Here is a 21,354-nt window from a genome sequence, read left to right as displayed (position 1 = left end):
ATATAAATAATAAATAATATATTATAATTAAACCTATCAAAATCCTCTAGAATTTATAAACGCGTGAGAAAATTAAAATTGAAAATAGGAATGAAATTTCGACTCGGATAACGGGAACGGTCGATGCTTCCAGACGAATCTATGCTGTCACTGCCGCGGCGCCGATCAGACGTGCGGAACGTCGCGGAAAGCGTCGCTGCCGGCGAACAACGGTTCGACGGGACCCCTGTCACCGCCGCCGCCCCCGCCACCCCCGATTCCGGCGGCACCCGGTCCACAATCGAGTGGGAGCGGTTTCGTTCTGCCACCCCCGCCACCACCGCCGTTCTTCGTCAACGTCGTCAACGTCGCCGACGCGCCGATGGAGCCGCCGATGCCGCCACCCTTACGCGTGCTCCCTGTCGCGCGCGCGCTCACCCCCGAGCCACCCAGTACTCACGCCAGGCTGCTGCCGCAGCAGGAGATTCCCGTCCCCAGGACAAAGATGAAGACCATCAACTGGAACAAGATACCCAATCATAAGGTATTTAAACTGGGAAAAGAAAAGGGTGGAATAATACTTTCCCAAAGTCTCCTTTTTCTCGTCCCTTTATTGCATCGATTGTCGCAGGTGATCGGCAAACGGAACATTTGGTCCCTTGTGGCAAACGAGCATCAGAATTCGCCGATGGCGGACTTGGACTGGGCTGAAATGGAGGGCCTCTTCTGTCAACAAGTACCGCCATTGATGCCACCGGCGACCTGCTCATCCTCGTGCGGCACCGGCGTCGATGTCGAACGACGCCGTCGAGAACCGACGGAGGTTGCTCTTGCTATTTTCTTTCACGGTATAATATACTGAAATTCTCATGTATATTTATTTTCTTCATTGCAATTTCAGATTGCGTTACTCGACGGGAAAAGGAGCTTGAACGTCAACATCTTCCTCAAGCAATTCCGAAGGTACGACAAGGGGATAGTGAAAATATTACCACTATTATAATTTAAAAGATATTACTGTTTATATTTCCGGTTCTAGTTCGAACGAGGATATAATTCAGCTGATCAAGGAGGGCGGCCATGATGACATCGGCGCGGAAAAACTGCGTGGACTTTTGAAGATACTGCCGGAAGTGGACGAGCTCGAGATGCTCAAGAGCTTCGATGGCGACAAGTCGAAGCTGGGTAATGCCGAGAAGTTCTTCCTGCAGCTTATTCAAGTGCCAAAGTAATATAGCTTGAAATTTTATTATCTAATAAACAAATAAATATGTAATTATAATTATAATTATAATTTATCTATATATATTCCACACATAATGCGTTATAATTGATACGTAGTTATAAGTTGCGCATCGAGTGCATGCTGCTGAAGGAAGAATTCGCCGCGAATATGAGCTACCTGGAGCCAAGCATCAATTCGATGATCCTCGCAGGCGAGGATCTCATGACAAACAAGCCACTGCAGGAGGTGCTGTACATGGTTTTGGTCGCTGGAAATTTCCTCAACTCTGTATGTATTTACTCTCGCCGATAAAAACGAATAAATTCCCGGACAATGTTTACGGATATATATCCAATTTTATTATATTCCTATATATTTGCAGGGCGGTTACGCTGGCAATGCGGCAGGCGTAAAGCTTTCCTCGTTGCAAAAGCTAACGGAAATTCGTGCGAACAAGCCGGGGATGAATCTGATACATTACGTAGCATTGGTAAAATGCAGATTAATTTTTTTTTGGTTATGTATATACAATATGTCATTTCATTCAAGATTACATATTACTTTAGCAAGCCGAGAGAAAACGGAAGGATCTGCTAAGTTTCACAAAAAACATGACTGCCTTAGAAGCGGCGACGAAGTAAGGAATTATTTAATTATTATATATAATGATTATGTGTGCAGAGAAAGAAAACTATTAATCTTGCAATAAATAATTTTTTATACAAGAACGACAATCGAACAACTTGCCAATGAATTTAACACTTTGGACACGAAGATTAAAAAGATCAAAGGTCAAATTCAGCTCTCATCGACCGAAAGAGATATACAGGAACAAATGGCACAGTTTCTTCAGGTAAGAAATATAATAAATCTAAATAAATATCGTGGTACATGGGATAAAAAAAGAATAAAATAATTAAAATGCATGTGAATAAAATTTTTCTTTCGCAGATGGCCGAGCAAGAAATGGCGCAGTTGAAGAGGGACATGGAGGAACTCGAGGGAGTAAGACGATCGCTCGCGGAATTCTTTTGCGAGGACACGAGCGCGTTCAAGATCGAGGAGTGCTTTAAGATATTCCATCAATTTTGCCAAAAGTTCAATCAGGCGATCGCGGAGAACGAGAGGCGGCGGATTCAAGAGGAGCAGGTCCTGGCGCGTCGCAAGCAACGCGAGGAACAGCTGTTGGCGAGAAAACGACTGCGTGAGTGTATCTCGCGCAAAAAGCGCGCACGAGCGTTGTTTTTAGGTTTTAAGAGCCGTGATTTTTTTACACAAAGCGAAAAGAATACTTTTAAAGATTGATAAATATTTAGTTTATATTCTTCTCGCAACAGCGAGTTTATTTCTCTTTTTTTTTTCTTCTGTTCTTTTAATAAATGTGCGGGATTTGCGTTCGTTAAATGCGTAGTGAGCAATCAAGCGGAGACCCCAGGCTCGGAATCCGAGTCTAACTTGATGGACTATGGGCTATTCGATCTTCACACCGGTTTACCTCAGAGAAGTTACAGCCGCGGCGAGGCCAAGGTAAACTTTGCCATCTGCTTAGCATCTACTTAACAGTCTCTCGTTGTAATACGTAACGTGCTTGATAATGGCGCAAAATTAAATACGAATGAACGCTTTGGACAAGAGTAGAAACCGAAGTATAAAGGAAAGTGTATAAAGTGTTCTTCGATTTTGTATACATTTGAAATAAAAGATTTTCGACGTTTGCAGGTGAGAAGATTGCAGAATGGCGGCGTTACATCGGACGAGGATGTCTCCATCGTTGGATCACCCAACATCCGACGTCGTTTAGGATCCTGCTCAGGCGGTCCCGATCAACAATCTACCAAAGAGGACACGTACTCGCCAGGTATCATATCGCACGTGTTATAAAAAAAGCTGTAAAATTAAAAAAAACTTTTGCTAAACGATTATTAACTTTGTGGTTGATCGAGTTTTCAGGAATAAAAATCGAATCATGTGTTTTCTGTGCGTGTATATGTCCTTGTACACTCGACTATTATATTACTCTTGTTTCGTAATCAGCCGAAATATAATCGAAATGTGTACTCCACGAGATTCTTTCTTTTATTTGTCAGATATCACACCTAATGGCACGCTTCGTCGGCGCAGGAGCAGGATACCCTGCGAGGATGACGACGGGAATCTAATGGACTTTTTGCGAACGTCCGGACAGGACAATACGCGGGAGAGAAAATCGTGGGGAAGTTTAGGTATTTAATGCGCCAGTTGATACGCTATCGTATTATTTTTGACGTGACCAGAATTAAAAATTGGTTATTATTAATCATTATTATTTCTAAAAATATTTTTTATCGAAGATCGATCGTGGGCGCGAAGAGCTCGCGGACAATCGCGAAGAGGGGACCTTTTGAACGCCGATTTCTCGGGAGATCGGGAACGGCCGAGCTCGCCGTCTCCCCTCGCGGAGAGCAAGCCGTTCTTGCAGGAGGAGGAAGCGAAGCCGACCGGGTGAGTGTTTGGCCATTATTTGAAAAGCGATTATGTGGCTATTATTTTTATGTTTAAAAACTTGAAAAAAATAATAAGAATTCAATTCACTTATCGTGTGTGGAAATCAGGAAAGCCTGGCGACAGAAGATCGAGGCGTGGTTATCGGAGAACGAGAAGGAGGATCGTGCGGGCGAGCAGCTTCAGAGAAAAGCGAAGCAATTGCACCAGGCGAACCGACGGTCCTTCGAAGACTCGGGTAAGTGTGGATTTATTTTTCGTAATAATTGAAATAACTCGTTTGTAAGAAACTGGACGTTGTGGATCTGAATGCGAAACGTTCCGATTGTAGAAAGCGAAGGCAAAAGCGTGATGAACACTTCGACGGAAGATCGATCCGTGCACGAAGGAGGATTCTCTGAAGTATACGATTGGCGACCGTCCGTCGAGAAAACGGACGTAATGCGCACGATGGAGGCCATTGAAGGTGAATATTTTCGTGAATTATGTTAAAACTTGTCTAATTTTGTATGCTGTCAAGAATTAAATCTATTACACAATTTTATTATTATTTTTATCGAGATCAACAAGTTTATCAAGCGTATACTTTCGTTTCTTTCAGAAGCTCAACCGCTCTCGTCGCAGGACAAGTCTCCTTGGCGAAAGTCGAGCTTAAACGTACCAAGTAGTATGGAAGAAACTGATCCACGTTATTCCCGTAGACTTAGGTCGAGACACAATACGGAGAACGCTCTTGTCCCGAGTACACTGCAGGTGAGCGTAAATGCAATTCTTTGAAAAATATAATAATTATAATAATTGATGAGTAGATTAGGTATTCTTCATCTCAACAAAATTTTTGGCAACATTAAAGTTTCAAAGGATTAAATTGTATCACGCGATATGTTTACAGGCGATCAGAGAAGAGGACAGGAAGAAGAACAAGATCAGCGATACTCTGAATACAGACACCCAAGACGAGTTGACGATCTATCTTCGGCAACCTTACACCGGATCGCAAGCTCCTGCAACCCGGCGCTTCTCGAAGCTGGGCAAGAGAAGCGCAGATGAGGAACGAATCAGTGATAAGATCGAGATTGATTCGGATAATATCGAGACGCCACCGGCGACCAGGCGACTGTTTAGTCCTCCGAAGGAGGTGAAACCCGTGGAGAAGGAGCCATGCAAAAGAGAACGTTGCAACAGCTCCCTACAGAGTCGAGAAATGAAGTCTGCCATCATGAAACCCATCAGCGCGGATCTCGGTACCGGTAAGCGAGAAAAGAGAGAGAAAGAGAAAGAGAGAACGTGAGAAAAATAAAGAAAACAAGGTTTTTTACATTAAGAATATCTCCTATTGATGATAACCACTCGCAACTTTTCCAGGCAACTTTGACAGGTATTCAGCGACGCGACGTACCCGTAGATATAAGAAGACTCAGGATCCCGTAAGTGACAAGGATATGTCAAGTCCCGAGTTGGTCTGCGACGAGAAACCGGCGGTGCAGCGGCCCAGCACCCTCGCCCTGGCCGACGAGGGTACGCGTGAGGACGAGGATGCTATGCTGCGCATCTGGCAGGACAAGCTGAAGCGGCGCGACATCATTGCCTCGTCATCGTCACGCGACATCGACGCCGCGTTGGCGGAGATCGCGCGCTCCGGCGAGGATCTGCAGCGTCTATCGACGACGACGACGACGACGGAGACGACAACAACGACGACGAGCCACAGAAACTCGAGATTGCCGATCAGCCAGCCACCGCCAGTGGTGGCGGTGACCAACACCGTGTTGAGCCCGGTGATGCAAGAGTCGCGACCGCGCGAACCCGTCACTGTACTTATCGAACGAGCGGTAACGAGTCGCGAGCGTCATCGGAGTATGATTGATCCGAGTCAGGTGAAGGAGGCCGTTCGTTTGACCAGCAATCCGCCTAGCCAGGTAAACCAGGAGCAGGAAGCATCGAGCAGGAGCTTCCGAAGCGAGAGCTCGCTTCACGAGCGAGACGACGCGTCCAGAATCATGGAAGACGAGAAGCGCACAGGAGACCCGAGGAACGTCGCAGAAAACCTCGAGAAGGACATCCGATCCGCGAACGATCCTGGCGATCGATCGCTGATGACGCGACAGAACTCCATGTTCCGCAGTAGATTCATCCCCGATATAAACGTGACGTCGTCGCCACCGTCATCCGGCAAAGTCACCCGAGATCAGGAGCTGAACGACGAAGGTTTCGAAGAGACGCAGAGCCTCGTTTCGGAGACCCTGAGCCAGGAGACGTCCTCGGGCAATTACGAGACGGACACGCACGACTCGACGCGATGCTCACCAGCGGAGCTGAGCTACGGCGGAGAACAGCGCCGACGTAGCATCACGATGACGATGGACGACGACGACTTGCACGACCGCGGCAATAGAAGATCCTTGTCCGTCGACAAGTTATCGAAACCGACGTCGGGCAAGGTTTTCAGCAAGAAAGAGACCGCAAGAAATGCGTCGGAAAAATCAAGTTTCCTGCCAACACGTGCTGCGGGCGTGAAGCGTGAGTCCACGTTAAGGAAGACCGAGTCCCTGAAGAAGCCTTCGAACGTCGCTCTATCTTTGTCGGGTAATCCAGGAGCTCTGTCAAAAAACGAAGTGCAACGTTCCGGTTCCAGGAGCAGCCTGCGCAGCTCGCGAAGCTCCCTGAACAGCGCGACGTCCGTGAATACGGTACGTAATCTGGCCGCGAATCACGCGCATCTGCGTAACTACACCTCGGCCATCCGTGCGCTCACCAACGACCTGAGGAAGAGCAGCCCGTCGAGCAGTCCGCTACCGCCGAAGAACGTCGTCGATAAGAGACGGCCGAGTCCTCGTCAGGTTGGCGTCAGCAGGATACCCGCCAGCAGAAGCAGCAGCAGCGGCAGCAGCGTCGGACCGACAGCGAGAAGCCTTCGAAAGACAGCGGAGGTTGGTACTCGAGTTCGAATTTCAATAGTTTCTCAAAGAGTTTTTGAAAAAATATGTAGACCTTGGTAGACGGTTTTTGACCGAACAAGTATTTTTAAACTTTCTTTGGAATTACACTTTCACGTAACTTTTACACATCGATTGACAGATAACGCCTGACATACCAAAGGTCACGAGGGGTCGACCCATCACCTCGCGTAGCAGCAGCAGCGGTAGCAGCATCGGTCAACAATCGATCATAGGAAATCGATCTGCCAGTACGAGGAGTAAATTGATCCAACCGCGAACCGAGTCGAAGAGTCACAGCTTCATGCGACCTACAGCTGCCAGTGTCAACAAGGGTTCTATACAGAACCTTCCGAAGAGTATCAAGGCTATGGTCAAATGATGTCTCTCTTCGACGAGAAAATGAACCGTATCTGTAACATTGCCGAAAGAATTTAGAGAAAGTCTATTCGCTTAACAATTACAATTAGAAAAGTAACAAATCAAGCAGCGTTATATAAAATCAGCGAATGTTTGACAGCCAAACAGCTGATCGACGGTACCGTTAACGTTATTGTAGAATACGGAGCCCGCAGGATTAGATAATGAAGATTATTATTATTGTTCTCGCTTATATACTACGTCGTCACAGTGTTAAGTCAAAATAAATAAGATTATTATAGTTTATTACGCCACTACCACACCAAACAATGCAAGTTTCTCGATTCAAGAGAAAGATAATCAAATCTATTTCCAGCTTTATCACGCGCGACTTAAGTTTTTTTATGACCAAGGAAACTTTAAGGAACGCCCCGATCTTTATGTTTGACGCCAAATTGCGGGAGTTTTCCTTTTAGTACCCTAGAATATATTTATAAAATTATGTGTAACATATTCGCGACTAATGTAATACATATGATATATTGTAATTCTCTCTTATACACCGCGTTAACACAAAGATAAATATTATATATTGTAGAATATAATGTGTGTCCGACACAATAAATTAACAGACATTTACAATGGTGATATATAATACAATTGGAAATTTGATCGAAGAAATACACACAGGCAATGTTATTAAATATAAACTTACAATTAACTATACATATTTTAATATGAGAAAAAAAAGAAAAATAAGATTTGCCGAATAATTTTGCAAATACGTGTAATTCATATATATTTCTTTTTTATCCATTATATTTTCAACCAGAAATATCTACATATTTTATGTACAAGGATATAAATCAACGATCATTTTTAACAACGATCCATTTTCAAGTTGCATGAAAAACCGCGCGAAAAAACCGACAGAGATGTTTAATGAGATCACTCTCCAATAAGTATAATATAAATTTCGGCACCGACGCTTTTTAAAAAGCGTAATAATTCGAAAAAAACGAATTTTTTTCGATAGTCAACGGATTACGTTGCATATAAATCTTTCGTACGATAACGTAAATATAACATGTAGCCACAGCTAGTCAATCGGTGCGCGCAATCGATAGACAACATATCGGGATCGTCTTACTTTCATCGTAAACGAAAAATACGCGCGCGCAGCTCAGAGAAAAAAATAAATAACTATAAATTATATAATTAAATCTGCCGCTTTTTTTCTCTACGCCGTTGACAGAGTATAATATCGTAAATGGGCGTATGATCTATCTCGTGATTTTACGATGCGAGGTAACTCGGTCACCCCAACAGTTGATCTCGACAACTGTACGAAATGACACTCTGGTGAGCTTTGATAAAAACAATTCAAATAAATATCACATATTAAATCACATTAAATGAACATTACAGCGTATATATAATTTTTTATGCAACAAATACGAGATCAACATTTCTTTTTGTGTTTATGTATATATGTACAGTGACTATTTTATTAATTATTATTGTAGTTATCGTGGATAAAACTAAATGGGGTGACTAAGAAACCCGCGAGCACATTTGCATTCGCATTGCCGTCTCCCCCATCCCCATCTTTCTTTTTTTAAATTAATTTATAATTTTATTATTTCAATAATTTATATTACAAGGACGAAATAACGTTTTGCCCGACATGGCAAGAGTTTTGACTAAAAATTTCTTTTTATAATACATGATAAGAAAGAGAAAAAGAGTGACACACGATACGGGGCATAGCATGCAATATGCGTCAATGTCTTAAAAGGTAAGAAGATCCCGATTGTTTACACATACACATTTTCCTTGCAACTAAATATAAATATTATAACATTAAGTATATAAGAGTAACGACAAATACTCTTCCCACCTCCCTTCCCTCTCCCTCGATGGACGAACGGAGCTCCTTTTCAACGAATTAAAAAGAATCTTATAAATAATATATAAACATAAAATCTAACACTCGGAAATCAATCGATGAAAAAAACGAAGAGCGCCGACCCGGAAACCGAACGCGAAGGGAGCAAAGCACGTGCGAAGTTCCGCTCGATGACAATCGAACCAACCATTTGTTCATTCAATTAATATTCATTGTTCGATAAACATTCGCCGATGAAAAAGCGAATAGATTCGTTCAGGTCATCTCGGTCCTCGACATACGATCCCGGAATCCGAGGGATACAGGACTCTGCGGCGCCAGGATAAATTCAAACTGCAAGCCAAGCTCTTCCTCGACAACGATCTCGAATTCCCGAACGATCTGAATGAAAACCAATTAATCAACAAGATATAAAAGATTTGCTCCGATTCTTCTCTTTTGTATACTTCGATATACTTTTCCACACCTTTGCCAGAATAAGCTGCAGCGCGAGCTCCACGAAACGTTTTCCCGGACATATCCTTCTACCGGCGCCGAAGGGAGCTACCAATAAGGGCGAGTGAGGTGCCATAGGTTTCAACCATCTCTCCGGCAGGCACTTGGACGCGTCTTTGAAATTGTCGTCGCTCAATCCTGCTATCCACGTATGCAACAACACTACTGTCTGAAATCGACGAAAACAAATGTAATTGTACCAAGATATTTTCCCGAATTCGTACAGATAACGTTGAAACTTACTCCGGGATCGAGACGGTATCCTTCCAGTTCTATAGGCTCATCTAGTATGCGGGCTATGCAAGGCGTCGTGGGCATAATTCTGGAATGTACATAAATCACCTTGTATAATATAATATTTTCACAGCCGTATCAGCCTTATCGCAACATAAACGTGTATAAAAAGAGAGAGAAGAAATTTTCTTATAAAAATTTTTTTAACAATTTGATTAAATTATTATTAATTAATATAAAGAAACCTGAAGGATTCTGTGATGCAGGCGCGTAAATACTTCGCCGTTCGGAGATCATCCACCGTGAGATCGCAACCGGGAGGCGCCAGGGACTGCGCCTCGTTGTAAAGAGCTTCCTGCACTTCGGGATTACGGCCGATCAAGTTGAAAAGGAACACCAGCGTGTTACCTAGCTGCAAACGTCCAACGACTGTATCTTTAACCCTGTAGTAGTAATCGCGATTAACAATCCGAATGACGTAAAGTCAAAAAAAGAGACGGCTTAAAGACAATAAAAAAGACGGAAGGTCCGACAAAAATTTAGAATCGTCTTAAGAAAAGCGATCGCGATTCTCCTTTTTAGAGAGAAATAAATTATCTTCTAAATAAGTTACCTTAAATGTATAAAGTCTATATTGAATTTTTGTCTATAGACACAAATTATAATATCAAGTAGCCATAAAATCTGACAAACCCGTGCCAGCCAACTATCTATAATAAGTACTATATAAGAACTATATAAGTACAACGTGGTTTTCTCACTGTGTGTATCCCTGCCGCTATGAAATCCACTATGGCGGCCTTCTTATCTCTCATGTCGAGATCTTTCTGTCGCAAAATAGACAGGAATACCGCCTCGACGGATTCGTCTCTGGCGTCGTCTTGCTTCTCTAATACGGTCGCCTCCACGAGCTCCGAGATAATACTAAGCGAAAAAAAGAGTAGCGATTATTAATTTTAAACATTTTTCAAATTATCTGTGATATAACATGCATATTGTGAACAGAAAACAAATTTAATCTCTTTCATTTTTCTTTCCTCCCCTCTGTCGCAATTTACAGAGAAAACAAGATATTTCATTTTATTCTAGGTAAATCTCTTTGTTTTAATAAAACTGTATCCGAAGCAATTTAAAGTAATAAATTAATATTAAAATTAAAATTGGAATTAAAATTTATAAAAATAAAATAAGATAAATAATAGTTAAATTATTTAAAATTTTCTCTTGGCAACTATTTAATTGTGCGAGAATTGATCATTTGGCGTAACAGCTGATGGAAAGCGATTACAAGTACAAGTGACATACTTGTATATAGTATCCTCGCTCTCTATTAGCTGCCTATACGCAGATGTCGGTAGCAACTTCCAAAGCGGTAGGCCGTAAAAGGCGTCGCGTGAGGCCGTGAAGTGAATCCTGACCGCTTCCGCTAATCTCGTTGTAATTGTACTGGTGGAATTTGGTTTTAGGAAGCCTAAGTGACGTCCCAAGATCAACGTGCATGTACCTACGAAACGAGATAACACGTTATCAGTGACGGATTTAATAACCGTCGCGACCGTGATAAAAAGCGACAAGGTGAGCTTTATCTTCTCTCTCTCTCTCTCTCTCTCTCTCTCTCTCTCTCTCTGTATAAAAAGAAAAGTTTGAAAAAATACATTTCCTTTTAAGTTTAAAATTGCGCGTTATTTTAATCTTTAAGAACGTAGAGTTTTGAAATTAATAAAATCATTCGGAGAGAGAGAGAGAGATATGTCTGTCAGAACTGAATCGCTGACGATTCCCATATATATAAGAAAGCTGTTGTCGACGACTTACTCTCGAGTCCCATTCTGTAAGCGAGTTCCTCGAAGCCTTTCACGGTAAATTCCGCTCTTCGTTTGCGGATTAGGTCGATGAATCCGTCGGTGACTATGTTGAGTGCCGGGAAGAAACCGAATACGGTACCGGCCCCAGTGAGTTCCGGCGTTAAGGCGGCGCGAAGCTTTTGCCAGGTTGCTCCTTGCCTATTAAGAATATCACTGATCATTCGCAATTGTTCTCACGTCTCTAAAACGTCCTAAGCAATTCAAGGAACTAATCTATCATGGATCGTTATTGATTCTCTCGCGAATAAATTATTTTTTTTATTTTTTTTTATTTTTATATATAATATATTACATAAAATATATATGTAATATATTTATAAATAAATTTTGTATTTCCTTTTCATTATATTTTATCTGCTGTATTATTTATTTCCTAGAAATGGAAAAGTTTTAAGTAAATAATTCAAATAAATAATCCAAATAAATAATTAATGTGAATAGAATAATTCGCGATTTTTAAAAGTGTCACCTTAAACTTGACCTCGATACCGCGACGGGCGTAATCGCCGAGCGCGCCGAGAGCGGCAGGCTACTCACTCGTTGACCAGACCAAGGTTGGTGTAACGATCGCGCCGGGAGCGCCGGTAGTGGGATATGACCTCCTGCGGAGGACGAAGCGGGTATCGCGAACCCCGTTTCAGGATAGCCTCGATGTCGCGACGGGCAAACACGGACACCACGAGGCAGTTCCACAGCGCCTCCTCCTTGCACAACGACCCGTATCGCCGATTCAGATCTACTCTTGAATTACGGGATAACGAGCCATATTAAAATACCATATATCGACGGGAAGGAGAGAGCGTGTCGTAAACGGAGTAATTTATTCTGAATTTTAAACGGGAGGAGATTCCATATTCTGTTTTATTAATCACTACATTTCGATATTTTGGATTCAATCAAGATTGGAAAAAGACGAGCAATTATAACTCTTTCGGTTTCATATACATATATATTTTTTTTTATATATATATAAAACGACGTATCGATACATTTTGATTAGTTAAATATAAAGTCGATGGAAAAAATATGTTATTCATTCGAGAATCGCGATTATCAGCGTTGCGATCAGCGTTGCGCAATCTGGTAATATATGATTTATTCGTCAATCAAATTCGATGTATCTCCGGCATAAATAATTTTCGACGAATCTAATTAGTGTAACATGACATAAGGAATTTTCGACGTGACGTAAACATAAGTTCTTCTTGTCACGATTTGTTCCTCGTTTTCCTCTTTCGCCCGCGATTGCAGCAAACTCACCGCGATAAGATTGGAGTATCATTGACCCTGACCCTCTGAAAAAGACACGTTTCACCGCCATCCCGTTTTATAATAGCGGGGCCTTTTGAAGGGGACCCGCATATAATACGATCCATCGAAATTGTTAATCGGTTATTATCCGAAGAATCAAGTGGGGACGCATTAGCACATAATGAACCTCCGCTCTCCTTCTTTTTTTTTTCTCTCCCTCCCCATCTCGTTTCTCACATGCAACCTTGAGATACCATTAACACCAAAATTATGGACACGCAAAGGAAATGTCTAATGTTGCCTTCGTCAAAGAGGGCAAAGGCCAAACTCCTTACCTTTATACGCTTCGTGGATCTTGTTCAAGCTGTAGTAACCGAAGCGGGAATATATCCACCTGGTGCCGAGAATTGGCAGGGCAAACGGACCCGGCACATCGCGCGCCGTCTTGAATTTCCTGCTGTTGTCGCCCGCGTCTGCGAAAAGAATATTGATTTTAAAGAAAAATCGATGAAGAATATTTTGGAGCAATTGGAGCTTCGCTCGCTGCTCCACTTTATTTAAGAAAAAAAATTTATATATGAAATAATCTCGTGTTTCTTTATCTGTCTCTTGAATTGCTCGCTTGAAGAAGCCTCCGTACAGTTACGAATGTAACTTATGATATTGCTCTATCATTGTACATATAATGTTATCAATTGGGAAAAGTGATTTCTTAACTCGAACCTAGTGTTCATGAATAACATTCAATAACGATAAAAATGATAGGGGAGGAAAAAAGTGATGTGCAGTGCCATTGACCGATAATCACGGTACTGATACCGAAGGTCTGGGAAAGAGATCGGAGGATTCTCAACTCACCAACGTTCGCGTTGTAGTTTCTGGTCCAGAACCACCAGGGTGGCCTGTAACCGGTGGCCAGCACCAGGATCGCGAGCAACGCTCCCGCGATAGTCTCGAACCACGCTCCGGACAGCAGCATCCTCCAGTCGAATCCCTGCATCGAAGGAGGATTAAAAGAATTGGGGCCTTTCTCTCTTTCTCTCTATCTCTATCTCCCGAGAGTCGGCCGCGTTCGCGCGACAACAATCTCGCGCGACGCGAACGCGCGAAGTATAATAGGTTCCCTGTTATCGTAATCACGCCTCGCGGGTACGAGGCTCGTTCTCGTCTCCACCGCCGCGAGATAGTACTACGACTGGCGCCGTATCTCAGGAGTGCGTAAACTCAACTTTCTCCCTAACAATAAGGCGTCTTTTGACTCATTATTTGAACACCGACGTTGGCGCCCGAACGGATATATCCTCGTGTCGCGTTTCCGATCGAGGACGCTCTAAATGAACTTTTCTCAAGAGCTTTTTATTAATTCGCGTATTAAAGTCATGGACAATGAAATATTCTTCGTAAAAAATAATATTTAATCTCTTTAATTTTAATTAACTCCACGGAAAAAAAAATTTTCGCTACCATAGCTAATCATGGTTTGCAAAAAAAAGTTCTAAACTACAGCAAAACGATTTGCTGTTGCACTTAATAAATAGGTATCACAGCTAAGATGTTTGCTGTTGCACCTAATAAATAGGTGTCACAGCTAAGATGTTCGCTGTCCATATATTACGACTGAAATCTAGTTACCACACGCAGTTTTTAGCTACGGCAGCTAATTTTTTTTTTCCGTGTCCCTATAAATACTAAGCTATTTTTTTCTCGAAGGCTTTTCAATATAATTCTCAGACACTTGTAACTTTCTATACTTTCGAGAGATATCCGATGGAATAAAGCAATTGTTCTCGCCTTATAAACGTAGACGCATTACGCACAAGGCGAGAGCTAGACCTCGCGTTATCCGACTCGTGAACTCGGTTGTAATTAGTGAGGACGCATTTTTCACGATCGCCGTGCTCCGATAAGGCATCATTTGTGCACTGAGATTTACCATTAAAACACGTGCGAAAGGAGCAATAAGCGCGCATTTTTTTCGTCGGCGATTCTCACCGGAGGAAGAAAAGAAAAAATGAGAGAAAGAGAGGGAGAGAGAGAGAGAGAACGCGATGCAGTGGCTCCGCTTATGGATCTCCTCGTGACTGACTGAGTGCCCCAGTGTTATTTGCGGACCGCGTGATTCCTTTATTTGCAATTCGCCGATAACGCTCCTGGTGTTGCCCCGATGATCCCGCGACTCTCTCTTTCTCGGCCCTCTCTCTCACACGCGTGTGCATTCGCTCTGACATGATCTCGGACCTCTCTGTTGCACGGATCGGGAAGAAAATAGCGTAAACGATATCGACGATAATATACGACGTGTGAATTGCGGGTACTGTATCGAACGAAAGGTGAAGGATTCATGTAAATACTCGATACTGATTCAGCGCTAATGCATCAACGAGCAAAGTCAATGCATACATTAGCGCGAAAAACAATGTCAAGCGTCATGTTCCGCTGACTTGGAAGCAGGGGGGAAATCATCTTGCAAGATTCCTCGAAGCGAACTTGAATCCTTCGAAAGATTTGAATCTTTCGAAAAGAAAAGTTTCCTTAGGCAAAATTCAACCAAAAACCACGCGCTCCTTGATTTTTCACGTTAAATATTTTCGTATTTGTATCGATATACCTTTTATCTTAATCTCTCGTTATATTTTTACACTCTTTTCACTTGAGCAAACCCGAAATGTGATAAAAATAATTGTTATTTTCAGAAACAACAGAGTTCGGATAAGATATGTCTTTCGCGAGATTTTTTTTTCGATTGAAAATAAAAATTGGCAATTTTTTCGTCGAGAAAGAAAATACTCGAAAGAGGCAAACGAGCGGATGTTTCGCATTCTGCGGGTGTTTCTTGTAGCGGTTTCCGTGGACGCGTTCTGAGTTTACTTGACCGACTACATTGTTCGCTCTCGTTAATGACTTTAATTAAGCGCACCGCTACGTAAGTACCACCGTCTCTCTCTCACCGTATCCCGCGCTCACCTGCCGGGAATTTTCAGGGACGATATATCTACCGAGGAACGTAGTGTGCACGCGATCGTCGCGTTGCGGCAAAGCCGCATTCTTTTCCAATAACGTGACTCCAATCTCCCTTTCTTTCTCTTTCTCTTCTTTGTTAAAAACAAAAATCTTTATTCACATTCGCTTATTTTGATTTTTGTACGGAGATGAACGTATCTCGCAAAAAATAGACGCGAAGAAAAATGGGCATTCTTTAAATATTCATTAACAGACGAAATGACATTCCTGTCTCTTTTCCTCTCTTAATTCACCTATTTTTGCCAAGTTTCGCGTTCCAGCCTTCGAACCTGTTCTATGAATAGGCTATTCTTAGCTCGACCGATTAGCGTCAATGATTTTCCGATCGGAGCTTTGATCGAATCTCTAATAAAGGTCTAATAAAGAAACGCGGAGCTCTAAACGTGTCGCTTTACATACGTATCTCGCGAAACCAGTCCCACGCTAAAAGAAAGAAGATAAAGTGCTCCGTGTGGCTATCGAAAGCTCTTTTCTCTCTCTTTTCCTTTCTATATCCCTCCTACGTAATTTCTATTTTTTCACATTGCGGCGAAATCCATACATTTCGTTAAAAAAAAAAAAGGAAGAAATATCCCAAATATATTTATTGAAATAACGAAGAAATAAAATTTCGATCATCTGTGCAAAAATATGAGACTATCCTTAACTAAATGAATAAAATAAATATATAATATATAATTTATAAATATATAAATATAAAATTTATAATAATAAAGAAAAAATTATGCACCTGTGTAATTTTAAATCTTTTTATGTCGTTAAAAAATTCTAATTACGTAATAATGATATAAAATTAATATATAGTTATAAACATGCACAAGATCGGACATAACGTAATTCTCGTCCTGTTAGATTGGGCAAATTTCCCACCCAAGCTACGCTGCGTCGCGGCGTAGATGATAATGAACGCGGGTAATTGTGCGCGAAGACTTTGGAATGTCGCGGAGTGTCGCCGACCAGTAAATAAAGGATTATTAAAGCTACGGGGAGCAATTGAGAAAGCGCGACAGAGTGAAAGAAGACGCGGGGAACGAGAAAAATAATCGGGCCCGATTACCCCGTGACGACGCGGTCGCTGGATTGTTATCTCTCTTTGTTTTTCTTCTTCTTCTTCTTTTCTTCTTCTCCCTGCGCAAACTTGCCTTTCAAACGCGAGATCGCATATATTGTACACTACCGTGCATATATACGCTCGTAAATTTATAATCATATGCAAATATATATCGCCACTCTGAGAAAAATCTCGAAGTGTGTCAGAGTTAATACGATATAGAAAAATATAATCGTACAACGCACGATGTAATTTACTAGCCGAGATTTCTGGAACGCGAACGGGTCAGTCGCGAATAATGGCACGACTTGTCGGACAATCTTAAATCTCGAGGGAAGTTTTATCAATCAGTCTGTGCCGTACAAATCGCGTATTGTATGCGTGTAATGCGCGCAGCTTTTATATATGACGCGAGATCTCGTTGCGTTTTATCGTCTGCAGCTCTCCTTCTAACACGATTTCCGTTACGCCTGTCAATTAAACGAACGAGAGATGAATAATGTAACGCACGTTCCTCGTTAGAGATACAGTTATGATTATTATCTAGTTTCGCGAGCGCCACCCAATCATAAACTTTATTGTCAGACGTTACTCGGCACTTTTTACTCGCGCGCACAGACGGAATTACGTCTCGAGCTTGGACCAACAAATAAATTATGTTCTCGTCTTACCGTTTAACACATTGCATTTATGTAAAGTGCGTATAATTATCTCCATTTCATTACATCTGCATTCTTTATGTAACAATCTAGTTTAAAAGGCACGATGGCGATTATCTACGAAAATGTTGTCTTATTTTGAAAAAAAAAAAAAAAAAAAAAATTCTTTCGTGAAAAATTTCGTTACCTGCGTTATTCTTACACACTTGTGTAGCTACCGCATTTGCGCTTTATCGCTAATATCGCGACGCAACTCGGGGGAATGTTTACCGAAAGTGAAAACGACAAAAGAAAGGTCTTCGCGTTCACGGAAGGAACGTCAAAAGAAATGTAAATTCCAGACACTCGCGATTTGCATTATCTCATTAGTTGACCTATTTGTCGGACACGCGACTATTTGCTTTCGTTCGATAACTCATCACGATAAGTGATTTTCCGTACGTTATGTGTTCGCATCGCGATCCAGGAATAGCATAACAATAGCGATCGCGAAATTATAGAGTTCGCAAGGTTTCGATGAAAAGTCGTCCATATGCGTGTGTCGTTTCGTTCATTATTCGTATTTTTTTTTTTTTTTTTTTTTTTTTTTTTTTTTATTGATGCAGAGAAATGTATCATTTTTATTATTTTTTTTTAAATAATAAAAAATAATTATCGTTAATATCACCGTTTTCTGATTTTTCGTTTCGTTCAATATTTCGGTTGTGTCCCTCGAATTCCTTCACAACATTCTCCGTTTTTGCACAAAGAGACTCGTTGTATCGCTGCGACAAAGCTACTGCAAAATGATTCTCACGCTTTCGCGAAACTATTCCCATCAGCATTCAAAGCATGCGGAAAAAAAAATATATATATATATATAATACAAGCACAATGCCGAGAAACAGGAGTGATTACGCAAATTGCATCTCGCCGTTTCCGTATAACGTTCTTCATACGGCGTATGGTCTTCGCGAAATTGCGGTTCCCGTTTCTCGCAATTACGATGTTTACTTCCCCTCCCGGGCGGCCGCGCAAATTACCGCCGCGTGTCAACGGCACTTGAGATTTCGCAAATAAAATGATTAACCGCCGCCTCGATCCCGATGTGCAATTAAACGAAGGGTTCCCGGCGGAAAAAATAAAAACACTTTGCGAGCGCGCTGATGTATGTACAGGGTGTGTCGAGAGGTAAGGTTAATCGGCGGGAAGAAGAGCGACGCAGCACGCACTTGTGTTGTCGAGCAGAAATATGTAAATAGACTTGACAGAGAAATCAAGAGTTTTCTGTTATTATTTTTCTCTCGGGATTTTTTTTTTTCTCATATACGAGAGAAAAAGGTTCACAAAGATGCGCGCAACTCGGAAATTAAAGGGACAAGAACAATCTTCCGTGACAGATACGCGACAGAATAGATTGGGTGAGAATATGCAACGTGTTTTCTTGGCTATCGCGTCAAGATAGAGAGAGAGAGAGAGAGAGAGAGAGAGAGAGAGAGAGAGAAAGAGAGAGAATACATATTGCTTCAATAACAGAAAAATATTGTCAAGCGCGATTATTATTCCAAGGAATGTATTGTCTATCTATTGTTTATCATTATAATGCTTATTACAATGCTTATTACTTTGAATATTTTTGTATCTGTCCTAAACACGCAACAAAACAAGCGAGAAAAGTTTCCTCTGTGTACATTTTTTTGCGCGTCTTATATCGTCTCCTGTCATCTTTTGATGACCTTATCTTTTGACATATTCTGTATTTGAAAAAAAGTGAGAGAAAGAAGTTTCGAGATTAATATATTTCAAAGGCAACGTACATTTTTTAATCAATGTTTTAATTAATGTCAATAGTCTTTCATCATAAACTTGGTGAAGACGATTAATTTATCAGCGATTTCAATCGAGCGAATTTTTGCGATGCCTCGAATAAACGAAACCGGTTTAATCTCAATAAGTTCACAATTCTCGATGCTGCGAATGTAGAGAAAGAATGTACCTTATCCTCACGTCAGCTGTCAACTGTCAACCTCACTGTCGGCGCGTTTTCATTGTTACACAAATAGTAAACACAGAACGCGCTATACTTTTCGCGCGAGCGTGTTCTCAACCTCGAGAGAAATACGAATCCATCGAAATTATTAATAATTTCTCAAACCCTCTTATTTTTTTTCCTTCCAACACGGGGGGTTACAGGATTCTCAGGCCCCCGATGGCGACAAAGAGAAGAGCTCGCTGGGAAAAAGACTCGCGCGACGCACTGCGAATAACGTAACAACGCGAATACACACACACACACACACACACACACACAATACCCGCGAGCGTAATTTTTTTTTTTTTTTAAATTACCATGTCGTTTTACTTGGACGTGTTACTTCGGCGCCTCTCGCCCACACCGTCCATGTATCGATCAGCAAATCGCACGCATATCCCGCTCTGGCGTGTCTCGCGCGCGCCGCTATCTCTCGCCAAACGACGACTTATCCGCGCCGAATTCTTCTCACTCTCTGACTCTGGGTATACACTTGACTCCTGCTCGCTCGCACGATCGGCGAGTGATCGGCGCGCGCGAGGGCCCACTCTCGCGCCGCGGGAACCCGGAAATCCGAACGCCTCTCTCGCGTGCCACAGGTGGGTAGTGTGCGATGACGACGATCGGGTACCCCGGGATTGTAATAAGAACAAACGACCGCGAAGCGGACGCATACGGGCCGTATTCATCTTATAGGGTGTCCCGTAAAAAGCGGGATCGCGCCACGGCAGGAATGTGTTCTTCCTTCGCGATCGGTCGATCGATCGATCGATCGATCTCTTCGCGTCTCTCTTATTCTTCTCTTTTCTGCCAAAATTCTCTACGGAAAGCTAATTATCCGCAAAAAAACAACCGACTTCCGTCACGTTTAATATTTGTAATGTTGCTGATATTTTTGTTTATCGCTCTTTCTTTTTTTATCTTCTTTATAGATTATAAAATTATAATCTGCATCCAAGGGGACAAACAGTAAATAGCTACTACTACCAGGCTTATTTAATAAAATGTTGATATAATTAGACTATTCAATTTATATAAATTGAAACGATTTAAGTTTTAAAAGCTATAGATAATGAGAATTAATTTGATAGACATGCTTTTTTAAACATGTCGTAAATTTTTGTATATTATCTATATTTTTGTGCATGAATATTCCACTATATCGTAATCGTATAAAATTATATTTTAATTAATTGCAATTTAAATTTAAATTTTAAATATAAAATATTTATATAAATTTCAAATTTATATCTCTCAATGAGTAATAAATTTAATCTTAATCGCACAAAATACGATCTTCACATAAAGGAATAAATAAATCGAATGTCCATATTTGGTAAAACGTGGATTATAAATACGATGAATAATTATATATTTGCAGTAAAAAAGAAATCACTGATCTGATAAACATAAACACATGTGTAGGCATAACGAAAAGCTTTTAGAATTAAACGTCTTTTTAAATTTTTGTCGAATGTATAATAAAAAAAAATTAATTTTAATGGCATTTTTTTAAAAAAACGCAACCCTCGCATTTCGTCTTCCCCCGCAAATCTTGACGGGAAGTCGCAGAATGTTAAAATGTATCTCTCGGAAATAACTTACGGGCTTCAAGCGCGTTATCATAGCCGTCGCCGTCGTCAAAGTCGACTCAGCCGCCAACTCTCTGATAAAACGTATGATATCGCGCGGATTTCCGGCGGGTTTTCGACGGGCGGGAAATTCAGGAACCGAGAACGAGAAGCGACCGCGGAAACGTCCGCACGGACTGCCGTGGCGACGACGACGGTGAAACGTATATACCGACTCGTCGGACAGCCGCGACGACACTGATCCCAAAAAGTTCCTCGGAAACCCTTCCTCGGTGTTTTCCAAAA

At 41.7% G+C, this 21,354-nt stretch overlaps 2 protein-coding genes across 4 annotated transcripts in view; one reads left to right on the top strand and one right to left on the bottom strand.

Annotated features, from left to right (window-relative positions):
• The window catches only part of LOC115239871, a 25,303-nt gene extending 17,683 nt beyond the window's left edge, over positions 1–7,620 (top strand). Inside the window, exons 8-26 of the mRNA XM_029814663.1 lie at positions 134–523; positions 611–802; positions 881–942; positions 1,019–1,207; positions 1,321–1,492; positions 1,587–1,694; positions 1,771–1,841; positions 1,931–2,057; positions 2,156–2,408; positions 2,616–2,731; positions 2,924–3,062; positions 3,292–3,426; positions 3,535–3,685; positions 3,796–3,923; positions 4,017–4,151; positions 4,287–4,438; positions 4,578–4,935; positions 5,051–6,615; positions 6,764–7,620. Coding sequence (XP_029670523.1) covers positions 134–523; positions 611–802; positions 881–942; positions 1,019–1,207; positions 1,321–1,492; positions 1,587–1,694; positions 1,771–1,841; positions 1,931–2,057; positions 2,156–2,408; positions 2,616–2,731; positions 2,924–3,062; positions 3,292–3,426; positions 3,535–3,685; positions 3,796–3,923; positions 4,017–4,151; positions 4,287–4,438; positions 4,578–4,935; positions 5,051–6,615; positions 6,764–7,003 — 4,683 coding nt within the window. The 3' untranslated portion in view covers positions 7,004–7,620. The remainder of the gene's footprint in view (positions 1–133; positions 524–610; positions 803–880; positions 943–1,018; positions 1,208–1,320; positions 1,493–1,586; positions 1,695–1,770; positions 1,842–1,930; positions 2,058–2,155; positions 2,409–2,615; positions 2,732–2,923; positions 3,063–3,291; positions 3,427–3,534; positions 3,686–3,795; positions 3,924–4,016; positions 4,152–4,286; positions 4,439–4,577; positions 4,936–5,050; positions 6,616–6,763) is intronic.
• Positions 7,621–7,781: 161 nt separating this feature from the next.
• Positions 7,782–21,295, bottom strand: LOC115239873 (ecdysone 20-monooxygenase). Of its 3 annotated transcripts, none has more exons than XM_029814666.1 (11): positions 21,083–21,295; positions 13,594–13,729; positions 13,071–13,208; positions 12,022–12,220; positions 11,435–11,622; positions 10,925–11,123; positions 10,381–10,543; positions 9,865–10,031; positions 9,629–9,707; positions 9,357–9,554; positions 7,782–9,271 (listed from the first exon to the last, which is right to left on the bottom strand). In XM_029814666.1, exons 1-11 carry the CDS (start codon positions 21,101–21,103, stop codon positions 9,146–9,148), a joined length of 1,614 nt encoding a protein of 537 aa, XP_029670526.1. In that variant the 5' UTR covers positions 21,104–21,295; the 3' UTR covers positions 7,782–9,145. The 3 variants fall into 3 exon arrangements, with proteins under 3 accessions (XP_029670526.1, XP_029670527.1, XP_029670528.1); XM_029814667.1 differs by lacking the exon at positions 21,083–21,295 and adding an exon at positions 19,795–20,153; XM_029814668.1 differs by lacking the exon at positions 21,083–21,295 and adding an exon at positions 19,442–19,655.
• Between the last annotated feature and the right edge of the window lie 59 nt (positions 21,296–21,354).

The sequence above is a fragment of the Formica exsecta genome, unplaced genomic scaffold, assembly GCF_003651465.1.
Source record: "Formica exsecta isolate Colony F162 unplaced genomic scaffold, ASM365146v1 scaffold4, whole genome shotgun sequence".
Lineage (NCBI taxonomy): Eukaryota > Metazoa > Arthropoda > Insecta > Hymenoptera > Formicidae > Formica > Formica exsecta.
Note: the sequence above shows the minus strand (reverse complement) of the source record. Positions and strands in the feature narration are given on the sequence as shown.

Bases quoted from the DNA above. Each gene is read 5' to 3' on its own strand.
- LOC115239873 (XM_029814666.1), bottom strand. From the start codon at position 21,103: ATGATAACGCGCTTGAAGCCC. The intron at 10,032-10,380 runs GTGAGAAAACCA...GGACGTTTGCAG, and splicing joins TAGCGGCAGGGATACACACA to CTAGGTAACACGCTGGTGTT. The intron at 9,555-9,628 runs GTAAGTTTCAAC...CGTCGATTTCAG, and splicing joins GATACCGTCTCGATCCCGGA to ACAGTAGTGTTGTTGCATAC.